General features: G+C 40.9%; 1 protein-coding gene across 3 annotated transcripts in view; it reads left to right on the top strand.

The window, feature by feature from the left end:
* The window catches only part of LYRM4 (LYR motif containing 4), a 158,492-nt gene that overhangs the window by 46,695 nt on the left and 86,791 nt on the right, over positions 1 to 25,006 (top strand). Inside the window, exon 3 of one of the 3 annotated variants that reach the window (XM_087857916.1) lies at positions 1,277 to 5,660. The exons of the other annotated variants lie outside the window; for them this stretch is intronic. Coding sequence (XP_087714042.1) covers positions 1,277 to 1,294 — 18 coding nt within the window. The 3' untranslated portion in view covers positions 1,295 to 5,660. Of the gene's footprint in view, positions 1 to 1,276; positions 5,661 to 25,006 lie in introns of those variants that run through there. 3 annotated transcript variants of the gene reach the window in all.

Genomic DNA, 25,006 nt, shown 5'->3' with positions numbered 1-25,006 from the left:
GCTGGTGATGACCCCTGTGCCACTCTGCTGCTGGATGAGCTAACATGTGGACTGCTTTCATGGGGGCTGGCGGTGGTGACAGACATTCTCTTGCTGTCAAGGGTGAGGTGAGACTATCCAAAACCACAAGAGGACAGTACTAGGGATCAAGTGGAGTAAGAGGAAGAAAATCCGAACCTTGCAGAGCTGATCATGAGCTTTATGTTGGCCTGTGTTGGAATGGTCTGAACATTCCAGCTCGTGAAGGTGAACAGCAGCAGGATCCACCGAGGTCACACTGGGTACCCATACAAAAGACGGCTGACACTCCTTTGGTTAGGCTGCTTTGTGTTTCTGACATCAAGGGGCATTTTCTATTGACAGGAGGGTCTTCCTCTTCCTGGGAAGAGCTTTCTAGTGTTAGGTCAATAACATCCACTTTCTTCTTGCCTCATTGGCTAAAGTCCCTGAAGAAGGCTTATGAAGACACTTGAAATGCTTATTTTTGTACGTGATTGCTGGATACTTTCATAGTTTCTTTCTTCTGTCTCACTGGACACCAAGAATCATCTTCTTGGAATGTGATCTCATACACATCAGAACAGTCATTGAGAATTTCCGTAAAAAGCCCATCTAAAATTAAACTTTTCATGGGCAGCTTTTTTGTCACAGGACAAATCCAGGCGGGCTTCTCATTCATTTGCAGATAAAGGGCAGCATCAAAACACTATGGATGTGTATAAGTCACTGCATGGCATGAGATTGTCGGCCTCATTTTTCTTAAAGGGCACATCAAGGATACCTAAAGGAATTTCATTATCAGGAACTGCAGTAAGTTTTTCTTTAATTAGTTTTCTGGAATGATCAAGTTTTCTAATACCTCTCATTTTTAGTCTCTGTAATTACATGGCTGATGTGAGCTTTTATACAAGATACACAGACATGGAGTAATTCTTTCTAATTTCTAATGCCCAGGAAATGGAAATCTGATTTGGCACAGCTGAAGATAACCCAACTAAAGATGTATTTATGTTCAATCCCATTTTTAGGTGGTAATTCATAGCCAGGCAAAGGAAATGGCTTCCCATTTACTTTTATACATAGACTGTTAGGACAGTTTTGTTCTTGAGAGCAACTTGTGTCTGCCAGGCAAAGTCCCAGCTGAACTTGGACTATATAATCTGTCCTACCACCTGGGGGAAAAAAAAAATCCATGGACATACATCTCTCTCTAACTTGTTAAGGTGTCAGAACAAAAATAAAAACTTCTCTTGAAATTGTTGACTATTGCTTTCAGCTAAAATCGTGGGCTTGATGAGAACATCAGGGACATCATAAAACGGCAGATTTTTAAACTGCCCATCAAGGATGGACAAGAGGAATTGGGAGAGATGGCTGCTGCATCTCAAACATGGGCTGACTATCTTGAAGCAATAAGAACCAACAGGAGAGGACCCTGAGGTGGAAGGCAACCAGTGGCTTCCGGCCATGGCCAAGTCAGGTTCTTCAGGAGATGAGCTACCATCCAAATTGAAACCGATGAGCGGTGCCTGGGTGGCTCAGTGGTTTGAGTTTCAGACTCTTGGCTTTGGCTGGGATCATGATCTCAAGGTTGTGGGATCAGAACCCCACTATGGCTCCCTGCTCAGCAATGAGTCTGCTTCTCTTTGCCCTCTGTCACCTCCGTGCACGTGTGCATACTCTCTCTTCCTCAAATAAATAAATCTTTAAAAAACAAGCAAATTGAAACTAATGATTTGATTATGAATAAACCAGAAAGCCCTTCAAGAGTCCATGGGTATCCAGTGATAACACCAAATGCAGGTGGATGCAGAGGAACTAGATCACTGCATAGGTTGCTGGTTGGGAAGGAAAATGGTACACCACTCCTGAGCTCCTGGAAATCTGAAGGCACTGCCCCCACAGCACCCCACCCACCGCCAGCCATGACACCTCCAGCACCGTCCTTTGCTGGGCACCGCTACAGCCGCCACGCCTGCCATCCTCAGGCACCCCGCCCCACCACGTGACTGATACGGAAGCCCCGCCCCACCACGTGACTGGCAGAGGCGCCTGGCCCACCACAGGTGCCCCAGCCACCAAGCTAGGCTTTTTTTTTATAATGAAACGGTTCAAATAATGGATGTATCAGATTCAGGGTTATAAAACTGTGGTTGTGAGCAATTAAGAACAGACTCCATGCAGCCATTTAAAATACTAGGAAAGGGGTTGATTGTATTTTGTAAACCTGACTGTGAGTATTTTCAGTGTTTCTTGGCTTACACTTAATTACTTTATTCGTAGGTCACTAAAAGCAAAGTAGTTCGACCAGTTTATTGGCATTTTGGATGGTGATAGATGAGAGTCTCTGAAACCATTTTTTTTTTACTTTTGTTTGCTATTTTATGGTTTAGTCTTTAAATGGCCATTCAAGAGAAATGTCCACCAGTAACTTTTTTAGTGTGCCGATTGTGCAATGAGAAGCTCGTGAACGATGTCTGTCTTCTCTCACTGCCAGTCACTGCAACATACATTCCAGTGCCCTAAATAATGGGCAAAACTTGAATTAAAAGTGATATCTTACCCATGGTTCTCATCCTTTAGAGCAGCCTGTGAAAAGATAGGATGGTTTTAGATCCTTTGGAGGAAAAGTAATAGCACCCAGTGTATCTCTCTTTGTGTATACTTTTGGCATGAGTACCATTTTGATAGTTTGGGGGAATCTCTAAAATTTACATGGCAGTTGTTTTGATGGAGTAAAGAAAAATCAACTCCTACAGTATGGGCATTGAAAATATATGAAAAGAATGATACAGCATTCATAATAGCAAGAGGTGGAAGCAACGCAAATTCCCACCAGTGGATCGCAGATAAACAAAATGTCGTATATACGTGCAATGGAATATTAGCTTTTAAAAGGAAGCAGCTTCTGACACATGCTACAGCATGGATGCACCTCCAGGACATTGTGCAAATGAAATAAGCTGGTCACAAAAGGGCAGATGGCAGGGGTGGTTGTCAGAAGCCGAAGGAAGCTGGGTGCCTGGAGTTATTGCTGAATGGGTACAGAGTTGCAGTTTTCAGGTTGAAAGGATTCTTAAGATCTGTTTCGCAACAATGTGAATGTACCTAGCAGTGCTGAACTATACACTTAAAAATGGTTAAGATGGTTAATTTTAAGGGGCTTTTTTTCTATAATAAAAAGTATCTGCCCCCGCCCCCCAAAAAAGAATTATAGCTGGTCATCAATTTTTCCCTTAATTGGGAAAAATAAAATTAAATGCTTTAGACATTGGTATTTAATGTGGGAAACTTAAATCATTTGAAGCTTGAACAACTGGATTTATATCTGTGAACCTTCAGTTTCTTATCTATAAAATCAAAGGAATATACCATGATTTCTAAGGCTACTTCCAGTTCTAAAATCTCCTGGTTTAACTTTCACATAAATATCTGTCGCCTTCTTTATTTGCAGAAACCTACCTGATAACATTTTTTTAGTAAACTACTCTATGCTCAGCTTTGCTTGACCAATTTTTACTAAGATCTTAACTCAACAGAGTTTAGGCTATAGATAAGCAAAGTTGTAAGCCAGCTTTGTATTTATACCATCATAAATTTCAGAAACTTCTCTTGGTCTATCCTTTCTGCTACAAGAAAAGTCAGAAAATTGAATCATTTTATTAATGTTGCTAACACTTCTGCTGTTGGCCTTCCTTTCTGATAGAAGATACGTCACTGGTACTAGAGCATATCCTCTGAGCAACACATTTTCTTTCAAGGAAAATTAAATAGCAATTCAAGAGCAATAATACGTTAACTTGATAGGCAAGAAAAAGATTAAAGTGCCTTCCTCAAGCCCCACCTTAATGTTAATACTAGTTTCTTCTTGATTTGACTTCTCCCTGCTCCCTGGCTGGCTTCTCAGCTGCATGAAACACGATCCGTTAGATAAATCAAATGACACTATATATTTTGTAATTCCATGCCCACAGTTTCTTTCCCTAGATATTTATCAAGCACCTACTTTATGCCATCTAATTATGAATTGACTTTATAAGCTCTTTGGAGGCAGAGTTGAGATTGGAATTTTGAAGTCCATCAGAACCTTGTAGATGGTCTTTCTCATTTTGACTCGAGAGACAGACCTTTCCTCTTCATTCTAAATCACACCTATTTGTTCATTTAATAGAACAGAAATGTATGGACTCTAATAGGGTGCCCCAGCAATACTTTCCCCTCTGCCTATATAGATCAACTAAGATTTGATCAAAAGATCAATCTACATATTTAAAAACTAATAAAGCAGTCAGAAGCAAAGGAGATTTAAGCACTCTGTCTTGGACTTCAATAGAAATCCTCAGAAAATCAACATGAATTTATATACAGTGACCAGAATTGCCCCCTGAGTGAACCCTGGATCTTTTGGATATCTGAATTCTTTCAATATGAATGAAAGATTCCCCAAACCCCTGTCAAATGAGAAGGCTTGATTACTTTTATAGCTTGGCCAATGTATGACATTCATTTTTTTTTCAGTCTGTTCAATATATAGTTTCTCTGCAGCTATAAAGAGACCTCTTCATACAAGAATTTAAACTAATTTCCTCCCTCCCTGCATTTTCTAGAAATTCCAGTAAATCCTTGAATCTGGGGATTTACTGTTCCCACTGTTGGCATTCCTATAAAAGACATGCCTCTCCATTGGAGATTGTGCGTTAAATTTGCTTGACTCCTCCAGGGCTGACATGTACAAAACAAAATTCCATTTTCTTTCTAGAAGAAGCCTCTCCCACCTTTGCATTTTTCGTATACAATGAAGTTCTTTTTCATGTTTGCATATGCAGAAGAGCTCATGAGGAAGGTAGCAGTAATGCTATTTATAGAAAGCTTTGCATGGGATTTCATTTGGGAACTTTATTATCCTTCTCCCATCCAGCCTACTAGAGCTTTTCACTCTTGAATTCCTTGAAGAACCATTTTTGTTGCTGAAGCATCTAAAGTTGAAGTAGATACCATCAGCTCTGGTTCAGAAAGTACATTGATCTCATAGCAAGAGGTGGAAGTTGTAGTGTCAGCTCTGGTAGGACCATACTGCGTGATCTTGGGGTCATTGTTTATTTGCCTAATATACCACATGTGTAGAGAGATGATTTTATTGGGGAATATTGATGAAAGTGATGCTGGTAGTGGTGGTGATGATGATGATGATGATGACGACGTATGTTTGCTGTCAGTGTTGGCTCACTGTGTCCTCTTTATGCACTGACACTGCAAAGCACTTTGAACATGTCGTCTTGGTTTCTAACAGCAGCCTTGTGAGAAAAACACTGTTTTCCTCATGTGTTAGATGAGGAAATTCAAACTTTGCATGTTAGAATAACTCCCCAAAGACACACAATTAGGAGAATGGTGGGCCCACATCTATTCTCACTTTTTAGCCCAGTCTTAGAAGAGATATCAAACTGTGGGTGGTCCTATCTTAACGGGGGTAAACAGAAGAAGGCAAGATGTAGGTTTCCTTTTCTAATTGCTCATTTAGAATTCGTATTAGAAGGTAACAGCTTACCTTCTGTAGACTCATGAATAGTTTATCCCTAGGAGCCGATCTCCTTTAGCGTCTTTCAAAAAACTCTCTCTCTGTCTGCCTTCAAAAGAAAAAAAAAAAAAAATACAGAAACCACAGTCTGAAAATGTTAAAGTTCAGCCACCTTATTTAAGAAGTGTTTGCTCAGAATTTCCCCATGGATCTGAAGGTTTCAGCTCCAATTGTGCTTTTCCTGACAAGCTATCACTGAAGTGCCCTTCACTGGAAACCTTTTGATGCCTTGCTGCTTGGCTTGTCCTTTCAAGTAGTCAAAGTTAATTTCAGTCATTCTTATGCAGAAGATCTTCTAAGATGACAAAGGAACAGTGTCCCACCTTCTGGGCAGGTCAGTGGAAAGGGCTCGCCCCATTTATGTTTACTTGTGTTTCTGTACCACGTCCCCTGAGGTGGCAGGGAGCCAGATCTCGCGTGCCCAGGGTGAGTGTGAGAACATACACTCGTTTCCTGAGCACTGGATAGCTGCAGTTGGGTTTTTTCAAACTTGATGTGTTTCATCTGTATACATATGTAGGATAGATTCATTGGTGCTGTTGGAAAGATACCTCCTAATTATACATCTATGAGTCCAAAACACTGTTGTTGTCTTATGCAGAGACCTAATAGGAGTGGTAGCCATGAGAAGAGAAGAGGTTTGGAGCCAGATATACTGCAAATGAAATCCTAACCCTTTTTCAGTAGCTCTCTGGCCTTGGTCATGTTCTTTCATTTCTTTTAAAATGTGATCATCATTCAATTTTTCTACTCTAGGCAAAGAAATACCATTCTGAAGTTAATGTTAGTTTTGTACTTGCTCTGTTTTTGAAATACCAAAGCCAAACGTTGTGTCAGAAATTTTCTCTCTTGGGGCGCCTGGGTAGCGCAGTCATTAAACGTCTGCCTTCGGTTCAGGGAGTGATCCCAGCATCCTGGGATCGAGCCCCACATCAGGCTCCTCCACTGGGAGCCTGCTTCTTCCTCTCCCACTCCCCCTGCCTGTGTTCCCTCTCTCCCTGGCTGTCTCTCTCTCTGTCAAATAAATAAATAAAATCTTTAAAAAAAAGAAAAAGGTTATTCTTGCTAGGTTAATCACTATAAGGTTACTATTTCCCCCCTTATAATTAATAAGTAATTTGTGGGGAGATACTCTTGAGTGTGTTTAAATTCTGGTCCTCATCCAGCTTTTGTTGCTAAAACACTAGTTTTAATATTCGTTGATGCTTCTTGACTGAATCAGTGATTACTAAGACTTACAAAATGATGATTTTCTAACTGTGCCATGCCTTCTACATTTATTTGTTGTAACAGAGAGTGTTCCTTCCTCCCCATCTTATTTTATTTTATTAATTTGTTAGTATGGACTCATAGGTCTTATTTTATTCCAGAAATAAAATATCTGTATCTATCCTTATTTTGTTACCATCTTTATTTTGATGCTTAAATTGTCTCAGATTTGGTCAGAGGAGGCTCCCTTCAGTCTGGCTACTCTGTCCTTTTGACATTTTTACTTTAAAAAAAAAAAATGAAAGAAATTTTCTCTCTTCCCCAATGTGGTAATTAAGGCTGTCAAGTCATGAAATGTCCGTTATAAATAATCACAAGGATCTAAAAATTCTCTTAAGATGTGCCGCTATAATAATCTTGGTTTTATTCAGTTAATGCCAGTGTTCAATTAAGTCAGTATTTTAAATATTTTCCTTTTCCTCAAACATTTCCACTTCATATGGCCTAAATTCGTCTCTTCCGCCCACCCATCCTGACTCCACAATGCAGTGAAAACAGCCCAACCCAGAGGCCACATGGAATTCCCCCTCAGTCTGTCAGAAATTAGCAGTAGCAACACCACTAAGCCCATGACCCTTTAGGCCTCACCTGTAAAAAGTAAGGACTGGGGTGCACTGGTTTCCCGGATCTCTAGGAGCACAAGAATTTGTGAATGAATCTGCTATATTGAATAAACCTGAGTTTAACTGCCTTGTTGAGATCGGCCTTGGGGTTTCTTTCAACAGGTTATTCCATCTCACTAGTAGGTGAGTGCATTCCAGAACTGTCTACACAGAGATGGACATGCCTTTGAACAGGCGTGAGTGGTGGGGGGCCCAGGAGCCCGTAGCCCTGGGGCTCGGGAGGGGGCTGCTCCGTGACACTCCGAGGTCTCCCTCACACCGGACGTTTTCCGATTCGGAAAATAATGGTAATGATTGTTAGGTCCCAGAAACACACCTGGGAATGTTGGATTTTGACCAAGGGTGAGTTATGTCACTGACCTCCTCTGTTTACTGAATTGACTTTAAAAAGAAAACCGAGCTGCCCTCAGCTCACAGACAGCGTGTTTTGTTGAGCGTGGGGGAGTAACCGGGTTATGTAATGCGAGTTATGTAATGTTCGTTCTTGGTGGCCAGCCTCAGCAGCAGGGCCGATTCAAGAAAACCCTTTGGCTATACTTTGTAAAAGCTTTTAATACCCAGCGATGGCGGGACGGTTACCCGAATCCTGGTGACATCACGGGGCCTATGAACCGTGCACAGAAGCTGTCCTTCCGGACAGCTGGCCGATTGTAAATACCTCACTAACTCAAGAGGTTTTCTTCACTGGGCCTCGACAGGACTCTAGGAAGGAGTGGGATGGGGTGGGAGAGAATGGTAAAAAGAACAAAACCAAATGTGCCTCTTGCTCTGAGTTCTGAGCATTGCCACACTTCATGTTTTGTTTTGTTTTTTCCGTTACTCCCATATTTTTGAAAGTTTGCAGACATCTATGTAGCTATCCATGTTTTTCATAATACTGAGTATTTTTCTCACTGAAATGTGTTTTAGAACTGATTCCGTTTTTCCCTACAAGACACGGACCACTCTTTCCTCTGCTGGGCAGTTCAGAGATATTAGGAAGACGGCTGCCATGCAGAGCCGGTCCCCCGGACAGTCCTGCTTTATGTCCTGCCCGCGCAGCACGGCCATTGCTTCACGACTGGAAGCAACTGAGTCTCTCTCCAGCCAGATGGCAGGCTCCTTGAGGACTGGGCCTGCTGTGTCCATTGGACCAGCACAGCACAAGATACACGTACACGCCCAGCAAACACCTTTCTGCGTTCACTGGCTTCCCACGGGAAGGCCTTGAAGGCCCTTCCGAACCTCCTTTCTTGCCTGCCAAAATCTTGTCCACCAGGCCACCAAAGCACTGCAGTGTGACTCTAGAGCATTAATTACATGGCATTGCCGTGCTGTGTCCACAAGGCATGTCTGCCTTAGCCTCTGACCTTCCAGAGAGGCAGGGCTGTCTTCTTGTTCACCGTGGTACTCTCGGTGCCTTGTAGATACAGTGAGCCCTCCATTAATCCTTCACAGAGTCACGATAGCTTGGTAGGAAGACACAGAAGATAAACTGAAACTCAGAAGGACTGGTTCGAGCCGAGGCTGTGTCCCCACTCAGGGCAAGAAGAGCAGACTTGGCCTTTCTGACCAGAAGTCTTTCTAGCATCTTTGTGAATGCAAAAGGAGATAACGTGCACTAACACCGTCTAACATCAGCAAAGCCACTCACCAGTGAGTAGGGTTAACAACCTTCAGTACCCAGCGCTTGGCCCTCAAACTGAATATCCTGCTTTGCCTGAGGATGTGGCTACCTCCTGGGTACCAGAAAGGAGGCCAGAAACTCCTTCTGGAAATTAGTGTATTGGTTCTGCCGGAAGAAGCTGAAAACAAAAGCTGATCTGGTGAGGTGAATACCAACAGTAGGAAACATGGCTGTTAAACTCGGTTCCAATTTTCCTACCCAGCTAGGAGGCATGAGGGCACGGGACCAGGGAGTCAGGAATGGCTTCAAATCCTGGTCATCACTTTCTAGCTTTCTGAATTTAGGAAAATGACTTCCTGTGGAACTACTTCTCGTATTCTCACCTTGTTGGGACATCAGAAGACAGAGAAATGTGTCCGTAAAGCAAACACCACAGCACCTGGCCCGTGGTGAACATTCAGTAAGTCAAAGATGGTTGCAGCCTTGTCCGTGTGACAGCTTGTTTTTCTCCATACTAATTTTAAAATCTCAAGTGCTGAAATGACGGAGCTGTGTCACAGTTTGGTTTCAGATCTCTAAATGTGCAGAAAGGGAGCCGCCGCCGGTCCCTCTCTCAGGCGGCTCTGTTCTCCGGTCTCCTCCATGGCGACTCCAGAGGCTCTTGCTAATCTGTAGGCTCTTGGCATATGGTACTTGTTGTAATATAGGCCCGACTTTCCAAAATGCTCTTCAGTGGTTTCAGTGAAGCTGCGAAGACTAGATTCCAAGTGACAGTTTCTGTATGAAATATTTATCACATGCTGATAAAAGCATATCCACCGAGTGGAACTGGGAGGGCAAAAGGGAAATGCAGTCCACATATTCTTACTTTCTTATTTTAGATGTTCCCATCACATTGCAAACTGCCAGGCAATGAAATGAAGGAAAGGCTACAGGAAAATAAAAAGAGCAGGTAGGGCCAGTTGATGTTTGGAAGTGAAAACTGGGGGTGCCTTAATTTGAATAAATAAAGGTGTTCTCAAATTCAGAAGAAGGGAAGGCAGAACCAGGAGCCCTTAATGGGCCTAGCGGGAAGAGCACACTATTCAGGTAGAAAGATCTGGTTCCACCATTGTCTTTTCATCCACATTCATACACAGAACAGTGCCTGATCAACAAGGTGTGTCTCTGCAGAGCTTGGGGGACATTTTCCTTAGATTTCTGTAATGTTCGTCTCAGACAATCCATATTTATTCCTATGAATTATTGAGTGTCCACTGAAATGAGCTACCAAAGTAGGGTCTGAGAGGGCTAAGAATAGTCAGTATTTGAGGAGCTTGTTTTGTGGTGACAGATGAATGACAGACCTCACGTTGGAACACATGCCTTCGTAGCAGCAGACAACTCATGAGAGTTGCATGTGTGGTTTCTTCATCTAATAGGGGTTTTGATCCTTGTCTCCTTGAGGGCAAGAACTGTGTGTATCCCTATACTTAACCACAGTGCCTTACTGATAATGTTTAGAAAATATTGCTGAATGAATTATATGCTTTGGGGCACCTGGGTGGCTCAGTCGGTTAAGTGTCTGACTCTTGATTTCGTCTCAGGTCATGATCTCAGGATCCTGGGATCAAGCCCCATGTCAGGCTTCACACTGTGCATGGGGCCTTCTTAAGATTCTCTCTCTCTTCCTTTGCCCCTCCCCTTCTTGCTCGCTCACTCTCTCTCTCAAAAAAAAAATATATATATATATATATGTGTATATATATATATATATATATATATATATGCTTTAATTCTAAAGGACTAAATTATATGTGCTTAAATATCTTAGTAGTGGCTCAGTGTCATTCACTGTATTTATGGAATAACCTTTATCAACAAAGTAAAAAGCCTTTACCTGAGCTAACAAAGTTTTAATCCATAAACCATAACCTTTTAGAACTGTAACCAATTATAATAGCTCTTTGACATAGAAAGCAGTCCTGACATACATACAAACTTATGACATTCCATTCATATTTTGGGGGGAGGATTGGGGGAAATAAAAGAGAGTAGGGGTTACCAAAGCTGCTTTGGAGAGACCTGTTAAAACAAGTCATTCTTTTCCAAATATCTGCATGAAAAAGACTGGTGAGTTGGTCTGCATGCCTCTTCCATTGCCTACATCTTCCTTTGGTACCCTCTTGGCATGGCATAAGGTTCATGTTCCTTCTGTGTATATGTGAGAAGATTGGAAGCTGGGAAATCAGCCTGTCCATGATAGGTGGGGAATCAGAGGCAAGGCCAAGGAACCAAATGCTGCATAATGAGCCGGGCTCCCCTTTGCCTCTCTGGTCAGTTCTCCAAAGCTTTCTGGAATACAGGTGTTATAAACACAAAGGTCCTCAATACATTATGACATACTCACCTTTACCCTTTGGGAGAGCTCTTTTCACGTGAACTCACACATGCCCAGAAACATAGGAAGGTCAAAAGCAGTCATGTTCTTGCCAGGATTCTTTGTTTAAACAAATCCATTATGAAAATTCAGCTTTCCGGGGTACCTGAGTGGCTCAGTCTGTTAAGCATCCGACTCTTGGTTTGGGCCCAGGTCAGGGTCTCAGGGTCGTGGGATGGAGCCCCGTGTCCAGCTCTGTGCTCAGCAGGGAATCTGCTTGAGGATGTTCTCCCTTTGCCCCTCCCCCTGCTCAAGTACTCTCACTCACTGTGTCTAAGTAAATGAATAAATAAATCTTTTTTTAAAAAAGAAAGAAAACTTAGATTACCAAGAAAATTTTGTAACTAAAGGTTGACTGAACATTTACAAAAATTATTCTGATTATGGTTATTCAATGACTACAGAGACTACAGGGGTTAACGTTTTTATCTCTTCCTCTGTGCTACCTGCTGTGGGCGTGGATCATTTCATTTACAGCTACTGTGCAGCATGTCCTCATTTTACAGGTGAGGAAACCAAGGCACAGAGAGAGGGGTTAAGGAGAGGGAGACTCCTTAGCCGTAGTGGTTGAAGGCAGGATTTGAGCTGAGGTCTCTGATCACCATCCCTTGTTGCCTGATAGTAGGGTCTTTCGCTGCATTGTAGTAAAGTGAATTTTATAAAAATTTGATTTAGATATACTTCTGTAGCCTTGAAAACCCCTTTTTTTTAAATGACACAACTTTTTTTTTAAGATTTTATTTATTTAACAGAGAGCACAAGCAGGCGGACTGGCAGGCAGAGACAGAGGGAGAAGCAGGCTCCCTGCTGAACAGAGCCCCATGTAGGGCTTGATCCCAGGACCCTGGGATCATGACCTGAGCTGAAGGCAGACGCTTTACCGACTGAGCCACCTAGGCGCCCCTGAAAACCCCTTTCAACTAAAAGCCAGTGGGTGCTCAAAATCGAGGCGTGGGTCTCTGGGGAAGGTGCCCACAGCACTGTGACTCTTGGATCTCCATGCCCTGGTCCTTGGTGCACACAGAATGAGGTGCAGTGACCCCGAGCCCTCAGAGCTCTTCAAACCTTATTGCTGGCGGGATCTGAAAGATTGATCGTTCCCTCTGGAGGCAGCAAGCATTAGCTCAGAGGGTGAGCCGAGGCCCGACCCAGAGCTGAGCAGAAGGCAAAGAAGGGAATTAAGTCTGACCAGTGAAATGACTCATTCAAAGAAAAGGGATAGTTTGTGGCATGAGCAGATTAAACTTCCTCCCCACCCCCCACCCCCCCAGCTAAGGGCCATTTGAGGCTTTGGTATATTTCCAGGCCATTTCAGGGATCTAAAGCTTTTGTCTCATCAAGAAGAAGGGCATATGCCTGTCCATGCACTTGTGCACACACGAGGGACCTTTTAGGTATTCATTACCAAGGTGTGCCAGGTTGCCTGTAGCCCTTCAGTGATAGTAGAAGGAAACTAAATGAAGACTAGCACATTCTGTATCAAATACCCGTGTTACTCACCCCAAATACTTGCAACCATACACAAGTGAAGTTTTCCATTATCTAAGCACTTTGTAATGTTTGTAAAGAAAAACTATAATCAATCTCAAAACAACCATACATTTCCCCAAGAAGAAGAAAGTTTTCATCTTTTGTGCCTGTATGTTGCAGTGTACATATGATTTCAACTCAGCTTTATATTTTGTATTTTATACTACTGGGGTAACCAAAGGCTACCTGGTCTTCAGTGGGATCTTCAAAGACAGGACTTTGCACTTCCTGCTCATGGTTTTCAGCTTGATTGTACATTAGAACCACGTGGTTGTTTTCACAAATCCCTAGGACCAGGCCACTCCAGGCCAATGGAGTTAGAGACTCTGAGGGTAGGACTCAGGTGTCAAAAGTATTAAAACTCCGCAGGTGATTTCAACATGCAACCAAGGTTGAGAAACAGGAGTTGATACTGAGCCCCTGCACAGGTCCCCCCAAACCTGTCACCCCTCACAGAGTGCCTGTTCTCCAGAAGGCCAGCAGGTTGTCTTTGATTTTTGTAACTACTGATCTCTGGATCTCTCTAAATTAACCTTTTCCCCGGGCATCATTTTTGTTCTGTTGCACTTTTACAGAGATTCAGACACTAAGTTCTCTTACATATTGAACAACGAAACTCTCTCATTACAACTGGAAATCTTATTACGGCTGGAATTCCCACAGTGTGCGTACTCCTGATGAAGCTCTTTGGGGTTCGGCTGATAGCGCAAGACAATATTCTTAACAACCAAGTAGAATAACACGGCTTAATGTCAAAAGAATGGCATAGACGTCTTCTCAGGAATGCAGTCTTCATCTCAGGGAGAAGGTATTTAACACTCTTTGGGGGATATTTTTTAGTGCAACTGAGGGTTTGCTGCTCATATAAACTGTAGCTCATCCATCCTGCATTTCTGCTTGTCGCATAAACCCTGGCGATAAGAACATCTGCGGAGTCTTGTATCTTGATAGCAGCCATATTCCAAGGGCAGGTAAAATTATTCAGGAAGTCATGCACCTTCTCTCCTTTCAGGAGGAATAGATGGGAAGAATAGAAGATTAATAGAGCTATAGACCAAGAAACATACTTGTAAGATTTGCTCAGCCTTTCAGGATAGTTGATGGGACTGTGCTCCTTAGTTTGGTCTTTTTTGAAACTCCACGGCCCTCAGATGCACAAGTTGTCCTCAGCATCTCCTCTCAGATAGATAACCATGGGAACAGCAAGGAGACCAGTGGAAGCATAACAGGGCAGCAGCTTTTGGGAGCCAGCCCAGTGACAAATGCTAATGCACCAGGCCAAATGTTCTAGCACTCAAAGGAACTGGATTACCAGGGCTTAAATTGGGGTGGATTGGCCTGTTGGTACACCAAATTTTTCTCAGGCTGTTGTCTGGAAATTTCCTAGTCTGATTTTTCTCAACTCCAGAACCAATCAAGATTCAGCCCGTTGATGAAACTTTCTGATGAGATCTGGCAGTTCAATCTGTTCTTCCCTAGTATAGGCCAATATTGTGTAGATTTCACTAAATCATGTTCCTTAACTTGCTAGAACATTCAGTGTATGCCTTTTTTCTTTAAATAACAGCTTTATTGACACACACACACTCTCTCTCTCTCTTAAATAAATAAATATTTTGTAAAAGGGGGGAGGGCACGTAGGTGGCTCAGTCAGTGAAGCATCCAACTTTTGATTTTGGTTCAGGTCATGATCGCGGCCTCTGAGATCCAGCCCCTCCTCAGGCTTCACGATCAATAGGGAGTCTGCTTGAGATTCTCTCTCTCCCTCTCTCTCTCTGCCCCTCCCCCTGCACGCTCGCTCTCTGTCTCTCCCCTTCTCCCTCTGTTCCTCCCCCCACCACATGAGTTCACACTCTCTCTCAAATAAATCTTTAAAAAAAATAACTTTATTGAGACATAATTCATTTATCATAAAATTCACCCATTTAAGCTCTACAATTCAATGGCTTTTAGTATATTCACAGAGTTGTGTGACCATCACCACAATCATTTTAGAATGTTTTCATCGTTCCAAAAAGAAACGCCATACACATCATCAGTAACCCCATTTCTCCCCAACCCACTCTCCCCCAGCACTTGGAAACCACCAATCTCCTTTATGTCTCTATAGATTTACCTACTGTGGACATTCATATAAATGGAATTTATTTTTGTGACTGACTTCTTTCCTTTAACATAGTGTTGGCAAGGTTCATCCATTCATAGTATGTATTGATACTTCATTCCTTTTTAATAGCATTGTATGACTACATCACATTTTATCCATTCATCAGTTGATGAACATTTGGCCATTTCCACTTTTTTTGCTATTATCAATGATGCTGCTATCAATCCTAGTGTACAAGTTTTAGTGTAGACATTTGTTTTCATTTCTCTTGGGTATATACCTAGGAGTGGAATTGCTGGGTCACATAGTAACTTTAACTTTCTGAAATTGCCAGCCTGTTTTCCAAAGTTAAGTGCTCCGTTGTACATTACCATCATCAGTGTGTAAAGATTCTAATTTTGCTACATTCTTACAAATATCCAGCCATCCCAGTGGCTGGGAAGTGGTATAGTATATACCTTTTATACATAAAACAACCAGATTTACGTTGGAAAGCTAATGTTGAATTAGTTAATCTTGGAACATTCAAGGGAAGGTTAAGATTGTTTTTAATTTTAATGTATTTATTTTGTCCTCATGAACCTCAGGCCAGTTGTTCTCTAGATCTAAACCCCAGTTCTCTGTGAGAGCCAGTTTAAGCCCTCGTTGATTTTACAGTGTATGAAAGAGTTAAGTATGGCTTGGAAGTGTGCACTAGGTAGCCAGGGGTTGATTCAGAAGATCTGAAGCTCTGGATGAGAATGCTGTCTTTCAGTGTTCCATGAGGCCCTCGCTGAGCTTGGATGGAAGAGATGAACTTCCCAGATGACCAGGGTAATGTGCTTTGCCTTTCATAGTGCCTCATAGAATTCTTTCACACAGTAGGTCTTAGTCGTTTGGGTTTGTTTTTTTTTTTTTAACTCTTACCTTCTTCCCTACAAAAATTCAGCTGCTGTCTCAAAAGCATAGACCTCCTTACCACTAAGTCAGTCAGTCTTTTTTATATCCTTATTCTTTACAGATTTGATGTCGTTTACTCCTTGAAACTTCGTATCTGGTCCTCTCTTTCATGTAAACTGTTAGCCTCAGTTTAGTAGATATTTGCACTTGGGTGTTTTATCAGCACTTCAAAGCCATCATGACCAACACTCAATGAGTTATCTTACCTTCACTTAAACTAATTTTCCTTTGCAAATTCCCAGTACTTCCATTCTCTTGGTAACGCAGGTTCAAATCCATCCTGTCCTCTATGCACAGAGAATGGAGCCTTGATTGTTTATGTCATCCATTTAAAATAAATCTAAGCATCTTTTCAGGTCCTCTAAAATAGGGTACATGGGAATATTAAAATATATTCTGAGGTACTACCCTAAAAACTACCTTTTTCTTTAGGTTCTGGCTTGGTGAATGCTATTCACTTATACAATCAGGTCTAACCAACTCAGGTACTTGGCCCAGCCTTTAGCTAAGTCAGTGTGTGTCCCAATCTTCAATTCCTTGAATACTTTCCTTTGCCTACCTTATCACAGATCACCAGTAGGCTTTCTGTTTTTTCTGTAGGACTTTACTTGAGGTTGTGTTAGATATCCCTGTTGACTAGATGCTCATCTGTTTAAATAATCTCACTGTTAATGTGAAAGCATCCTTTGTCTCCTGGCAGCCTAATTTCCCCGGGCATTTATAGTGGTTAGATGCGTATTGATGGACATGACTCTCTAACTGTTTGTGTCAAAGCACTCTGGGAGGCTCATCAATCTTGCACTTTTTTTAATTGACATCAATAATGTGTTTGCATTTATCAATATTTCCTAATTGCCGAGTTATAACAGTGGAACTTCTGTAATAAATCATGCCCACAGATATCTTCAGACGTTAAGGTTTAAGGTTTCTATCAATATTTTGATGTATTATAAATTATTTTTATGAGGATTTTTTTCCTATGAGAAAGGAGGAACAGTGTAGCAAGAGACAGAGAGAATTGAGTCTGTCACCATATAAAATTAAGTTAAAGGGCCAAATCATTCCAATGAAAAGAGAAGAAAGCTATTTCCCAAGCCAGTACAATACGTTCCCATAAAGTTCAGCATTACTGTCCAAATGAATGCTAATGTGTCTCCCTTGCGAGTGATGTACTGTGCCAAGCCTCTTCCTGGGAAAGAAATTTAGACAAAAGGACAGTTTGCCCTCTTGCAAAGAAGGATCTCTTATCAACTCATTTTTCAGGAGAGGATACTGAGGCATTGTAAGCTGAAGTTATTTGCAGAGTCAAATAGTGACTTCGCAAGGCCGGGACTCATGCCCAGGGCTCCAAGGAGTCCATGGCTAGATTCTTACGTTTCAGGGACAGACTTGACCAAACCCCCAAGGAGAGGGAGACCCACAGGTGTCGAAGGACTGAATCCACATTATCTGTTAGGCATTTGAAGACTCTAGAATGATCGGCTCAGGAAAAAGATGAATGTGAAAGGCTCAGGAGGTCTCGTATACCTGAAGGCCCTTCCCATGAAGCAGATTAGACATTGTCTTCTGTGCATGCAGGCAGCAGCAGTGGGGCCAGCCGTCTGACTGCTGAGAGGTGGTAATGTGCTGTAGTTAACAAGTGTGGACCGAGGAGTCACACTGGCCCCAGCAGATCCCAGCTCAGCCACTCACCAGCCCCCAACCTTGGGAAAGCTGCTTGACCACCCAGTGTCCCACTTTCTTCAGTTAAAATGAGAGTTTTGACAATACCTACATTATAAGGTAAGGTTGTGAGGATTCAGTGAGTTAATATGTGAAAAGTGCTTTTGATAATGGTGCTTGGCACATAGTAAGTGTGAAAAGTGCTGCTGATACTATTATTACATTATAAAGTCAGACTAGATGTGAGGAAGAGGTCTCTAAAAAAAAAAAAACATTCACCATTTATACATTAATTCTGCAAATCTTAATGTATGAGACACTGTTCTAGACAGTGGGACACAGCAGTAAATAAGACAGATCTAGTCCCTGCCCCTGTCCTCATGCTGCTCACATTCTGTATTAGGGAGAAAGGAAATTACTGCGTGAATCAATAAAGCAGCCATTCAACCCCTGAATGAACCATTTCTGACATTCCCTTCCCTATTATCACTGAAGATGTCCAGGCACAGGCTGAGTAAGGTCATTGTGAGAGGGGCTTGCTACTGTGGGATTTTATAATGTTCTAACATCCCTCTCTAAAGTAAGGTTAATTTAATACAGTCAGTGATTAAAACATCAGTTCCAGCATTGCTTTACTTTAAACTGTCTGTCATCCTCTGGATCCTTGAGGTGAGGTGGGGAGATTATGCGACACAATCCTATGAGGTACAAGAAGGAAATATGGGACTTATAATTTTTATCTCATCTTTTTAAATATGTATTATTGTGTGTATTTTGTAATGTGTATAATTTAATAGCACAGGAGCACATGTGGGTAATATCTAAATAAATATAAACGTATGTTGTATGTGTAAACATATTTTGCTATGAGGTAAATGATTTAAAAAGCTTGAAGTCTGCCATTGTAAGTTTTACCAAAATGAGCTTTCTAAAGTCAGAAGCTATTGCATTAATGAAACAGTGTTTTTATGTTTTCCTTATTTCTGATGTCATTTATGGATAATTTTCAACTTTAAAAGTAATAGTTTTCTTTTTTTTTTTTTTTTAAGATTTTATTTATTTATTTGCCAGAGAGAGAGACAGCCAGCGAGAGAGGGAACACAAGCAGGGGGAGCGGGAGAGGAAGAAGCAGGCTCATAGCGGAGGAGCCTGATGTGGGGCTCGATCCCATAACGCCGGGATCACGCCCTGAGCCGAAGGCAGACGCTTAACCACTGTGCCACCCAGGCGCCCCTAAAAGTAATAGTTTTCTACATGAATGGGAAATTAAGACATACTTTGACCTCTACTGAAGAGCTTAAAAATCAATCATGATAGTCCTTCATGTTTTTGTAGGACTTAACGGTTTTATTGCTTTTAATCCTCCTTTGAGCCCATGAGATAGGTCTTATACCCACTTTGGAGATGAGGGAGCAGAGCATGTTAGAGGGTATACCCAGAACTTTTAGCAACTAACCATTCTGCCAGAGAACAGAAATTTTAAAATTAAGTACTGTGAAGTTGATGCTCATTACTAGCAGTATACCACCAAATACCTGCTAGCATGGGTCAAGGTGAATGCTGACCAATCTCTCTGGTTGCTAGAAGGACTGTGGCTATTTTTTCTTACTATTCCCATCCTCTGCTCTTACCTCAAAGGCAAAACCCTATCAAATAATGTATCATTCAACAAGATTTATTAGGAATCTGCAACAAGCCAGGCCTTCAAGGAGCTTTCAGTTTACCAGAGGAGGTAACATTTCTTTTCTAATCCCCAGATCAGGAGCATGAAGTTGACTTTTAATTAGAGGCAAATTTTCAGTTTGGGAGATAGTCTCCATGTTCTCTCCTTCCCCGTCCCCATATATCAGCAGTCAGGATCCTTAGTTGCAGTCAACAAAAAACAACTCTGGCTAATTTCAGCACAAAGAAGATAGTTAAATATATGTTCAGTTAATGAACAGTGATTTCCTGTTTGTGTTCCTTACTCCCATTAATAGATAAGGTTTTAGGGGAAAGGGGACAGGGAGAGAGTTTGGAAGCTTGGAAAAGAAAGTTGGGCAGTATGTTCTAAAAGAATGCCTAGAAATTAGTTCTCTGCTAACTGTGAGTTGATAAAGATTTATGTGGATCTGTTGGATTTCATCTAGTAAGATTATTCTATAGCATGAAAAACAAATGACTTGGAGTTCAGAGATGTACATTTTCCACTGTTGAGCTGTGTGATCTTGGAGAGGTTACATAACTTCTGGGTCTTGGTCCTTTCTGCTCTGAAATGGATGAAATGATGGATTAATCTCTATGTCTTCCTGTGGACTGTCTCTGCTGATAGAAATGTTGCATGTCTGCCCTGCCTAACACAGTAGCCACTAGCCAGTTGCGGCTGTTGATTCAGCACTTGAAATGTGGCTGTTGTGACTAAGGAACTGAATTTTTACTTTAATTCATTTAAATTTAAATCACCACTTATAGGTAGTGGCTACCATATTAGACAGCATAGTTCTAGAGCATCCTATGATTTTCTGGGTTCTGCAGGTTTACTTATCATGAGATACAGGCCTAGAAGGTAGAAAAAATGAAGTTAGAACTTGATATTGGTGCAGAATTGCTTTCATATTTTATTACCTAATTATATGTCAGGAGAGAAGAGCATACTCTAGAAATTCGCATAAATAGTGTAAAAAGCACAAGATTTGGAGTTAAAGGATCTGAATTTGAACTCCGGCACCACTAATCGTGAACATACCAGCCCTATCTACCAATACAAAGTTTTAAGAATCAAATGGGATAATAAATGTGAAATCCTTTGTAAATATAAAATCACTTCATGTACATTAGTTATGCCATTATTACATGGAATCAGTACAATGATCCTACTAAATTACAGATACCTCATAGTTTTTCTTAGGTTTTTTTGGGGTTTGTTCATTGGTTTTTGGAAAAGATCAAGAGTAGTGAGTGAAAATCAATACATAAAACGTGACACTTAGTGTTACTTCATAACTTCTTACTAAATGATCGGTATACCTTTTATATTTCTTTTTCTTGTCTTATTGCATTAACTAGGACTTCCAGTTCAATGTTGAAAAGAGTGGTGAAGGGGATATCCTTGCCTCATTCCTGATCTTAGTGGGAACATTCCTAGTTTCTCACTATTAAGTATGATGTTAGCTCTAGGTTTCTTGTAGATATTCTTTATCAAGTTGAGGAAGTTTCTCTCTATTCCTACTTTACTGAGAATTTTTATCTTATTTCATAATTTTAGATTTATTATTTTAGCCCTTGCAGCTAGTTTGTTTGTTCTTTCCTTCCTTAGAAGCATTCCTTGGGATCTGATTTACTACTCCTAAGTGATAGAATTTCCTCTTTTCAGGTCCCAAAGATAGGGTTTTGTGATGGTTAATTGTATGTGTCAACTTGGCTGGTCCAAGATGCCCAGATACTTGGTCAAACATTATTCTAGATATTTCTGTAAAGGTATTTTTTGGATAAGATTAACATTTAAATTGGTGGACTTTGAGTAAAGCAGATTACCATCTATGATATGAGTGGGCCTCATCCAGTCATTCACAGATCTAAGTACAACTAAAAGCTGCTACCTCCCCACCACCTACCCTCACTGAGCAAGGATTTCTGCGAACAGATGGCCTTTGGACTCAAACTGCAACTCTTCTCTCTGAGTCTCCAGTCTGGTGGCCTACCCCCTACTTGCTAAGCCTCTATAATCACATGAGCCTGTTCCATAAAATAAATCTCTTATATATATATATATATATATATATATATATATATATATATATATATATATATATATATATGCTACATATACCTATACATATTCATACACACACACACACACATTCTGTTGGTTTTCATGACCTGTTTAACATACTTTTAAACTATCAGATTGTATTTCTGTTAAAGCCCCTGACATTAAACATAAACCATTAATTTTAATTATTCTTGTCTGAATGTCAATTACGAGTGCCTTGGTGCTATATGTCCATCTTCTGTTTCTTTACCTTCGTCCTCTACCTCCTAACCAAACCATATATGCAGATTTTGATTAGTAGGCCCCTTTTAAGGCACCTGTAATCCTATAATCAGACTTTCCAAGGGCCTTTACTGATTGACTACCAGTTTCAGCTAGAGGATTGTTAGGGTCTCTGGTCTTCTTTCCTTGTCTGCTTCTGTCTGTCTCAGCCATAGACGGGGTCTCTTGTTACGTAGATTGTTAGGTAATTTAGAGAACAACTTCACTTTGCCTTTTTAGCACTTCCACTGTCTGGGAAACTGTACTTTATTTCCCCCTCCCCAATTTTCTCTAAGATTCCTTCTGCCTCTTTTTCAAAGGCCAAAGCAGGAAGAACAGAAGCACTATATACAGGTTCTATCTGCTAATGTTACCAGATCTCTTCCTGGCCATTTTTCTCTACTCTCTCTGTAAAGATTACATGCTTTAGAAAGAGTCAAAGAGCCCTGCCCTTCCATTACGTGTTTCGACAGTTGGAGTGGCTAATGACCTACAACTTGCTAGTCTTCAGAAATACTGCTTTTAATAAACCTATCAAAACATTCTTTTTTTTTTTTAAGAGTTTATTTATTTGAGAGAGTGAGAGAGAGAGCACAAGCTGAGGGAGAAGCAGAGGAAAAGAGAGAAGCAGGCTCCCCGCTGAGCAGAGCCCAGCTCAGGGGCTCTATCCCAGAACCCTGGGATCAAGACCTGAGCCAAAGGCAGACGCTTAACCGGCTGAGCCACCCAGGTGCCCCTAAGACATTCTTTAAATGTATTTTATGGGGGAAATAATCATACATAATACATGGTGATGCTGAAATAGAGCTTATTGCTCAACAGAAGGAGAAAGTGTACTGTCACTCAGAGTTTCTTCTGCAATATCAGCCCTTTCACTTTCTTGTTCAAGAATCTTGCATTTTAGGCTTTTTCCTATAGAACACTATGCTTTTTATTATTGTGTCTACCAAACTACAAATGGGGATTAAGCTTTTATGCGTAGACACACTTTGGATACATTATGGGTATAGCTTGTGAATTTGATGTCTTTTAACTGCACCAGTTCACAAGAATTGATCTGATCACAGGAGAGAGAGCAGCAGTGCCCCTCCCACAGAACACTTTCCATCGTGAACCATGACAAGCCCCCCACAAGCAGTGTGCTCTGCTCTAACAAGAGGGGGATGCATGAGGCGCAAAGATCTAATTGTCCCAATAGTCTAGTAATGATTAGGACCTCAGAGCTTTTTTTAATGTTTGCATTAACTTTTTTTTTTTTCTAATAGACCCTTGCTACATGTCACATTTGGAAGAGTATGTAAGGAATGCTTTTTCAGAATACATCTAGGGCATGTTCAGGGAGGTGAGAACAGAGTGCCATAGTCTATACTTTCCTAACCCTGCTTACCTGGTAAGGGAATCATTGTATGACAGGGGCAAACCCTGCCCTTGGGAGCCTCCTTCCTGGTCCTAGCAGTTCTCTCTGCCCAACTCTCCCTCCACTCCCTCACCCCTGGTCATCTTCAGCTGGAAGCGACAGCATGTTAAAAGTCATTCACAAGGTCCTATGGCGAGTATACTACTCAGCAAGGAAATAGACTGTGTGTCTGAAGAAGTGAATTATAGACTCATTCTCTCAGGCTTTCATTAGCTCTGCATTTTGAGTGGAAGTGATTTCTTAGTTTATTAATGTTGGGGGGGTGCACCAGCATTTTGTAGTATGACAAAAATCTCGTCTTAATTTATAATTCCTTATAATTCCTGTGATATTTATTGATAACATGTATGGGAGGTTTGCAAATTTAACTTTGAAGTTTATGATTCACTTTTCTAAATGTGTGCTCTGCTCAGTACGCATTGCCCCAGAACCTGTGGTAGGAACCAAGGATAGTGTATGGGCTGACTATTAAAACTAGCATCTCAACCATGTTTCTTTGGAAAGAAAAGTAGTATATTATTATTCTCTGGATAGTTTTCTTTATAATTGTAATAATAATAATTTTTAAATTACTCTTTTATTTGGATTTAAACAGTTTATGTAAAAGAATGAATATTTTATCCTTTACTGAATTCCACCAGTGTTGGCATTTTTTTTTTTGCCATGTTTGTTTTATCTCTTATTTCCTTTTTTTTTATTGAACTGTTTGAGAATAGGTTTTAATCATAATACTACCTCTGTATACTTCAATGTATATCTTAAAACAAGAGCATTCTTCTACATTATCACAACACTATTTTCACACCTTAGAATTGAACACTGATACATATTATGGAATATACAGTCCATTTTCAAATTTTTCCAATTGTTCTATAATACCTTTTGTAATTTTTTTTCCCCCTAATCCAGAATCCATTTAAGGATCAAGCTTGTCACATTTCTTATGTCTCCTTTAACAGAGAAAAGTTCCTCTGCCCCTTTTTTGGTAAATTTCATGATACTGACATAATTTAGTCTAGAATGTTCCCTAATATGAATGTGTGAGATTCCTTCTCCATTATTACACTCAGAGCAATCACTTTGGCAGGAACACTGCTTTGGTACTACGACGTTCTTCCGTTGCATCGTGTCAGGAGGCCCCTACTGCGGGTTGTACCATTATTTGTTTATGCTAAGTCTGATCATTTGTTAGCATGGAGTTGACCAGATATTTCCATTATAAGCATCCTGTTTCTCTTTGTAATGAATAAATAACCTGTGCCCCATCAACCTTTCACCTTTCACCAGTGGTTTTCAGACCCATTAACGTACCTTGCCTGAATCAGTTATTTACCGAGTGGTTACAAACTGTTGATTTTTCTTATTCCCTTGTCACCTAGTTTGCTCCTGCATATCACTGGGGGGGTGCTTTTTTAATGAGGATAAAACCTAAGTTACATTCAGGTACATTTCTGAGGTTTTATCTTGGAGTTCTGTTCTTCCCAGAGTCACATGGCTCTTCACACTCAGAGGTTTGGGGTCAGTCTGGTCTCAGAAGGATTTCAGATCATTCCTTGAATTGCCTGTGACAATCATTCAACCTACACGGACCACTGGCATGAACAAAAATGAAGACCAGGTTTGCCTTTCTAGCCCCTCTGGGGATCAGAAATGCACACTGGGTTTATAACCTCTTTTTTCATAAGGTTTGGTGAACAGTTCTAATGTGAATCAATTCTTTGGCCTCATGATTTTTTTATGGCTTCCAGTATTCCATTTTATGCCTTACTATGATTTGTTTATTCTATCCCCCAAATGTGGAAAATTTACTTGTTTCTTTTTATTTTTCCCCTATTACAGATAAT

This window comes from Ursus americanus, chromosome 32 (genome assembly GCF_024610735.1).
Source record: "Ursus americanus isolate L20-20 chromosome 32, mUrsAme1.1.p, whole genome shotgun sequence".
NCBI lineage: Eukaryota > Metazoa > Chordata > Mammalia > Carnivora > Ursidae > Ursus > Ursus americanus.
This window is presented reverse-complemented; position numbering and strand designations above follow the sequence as displayed.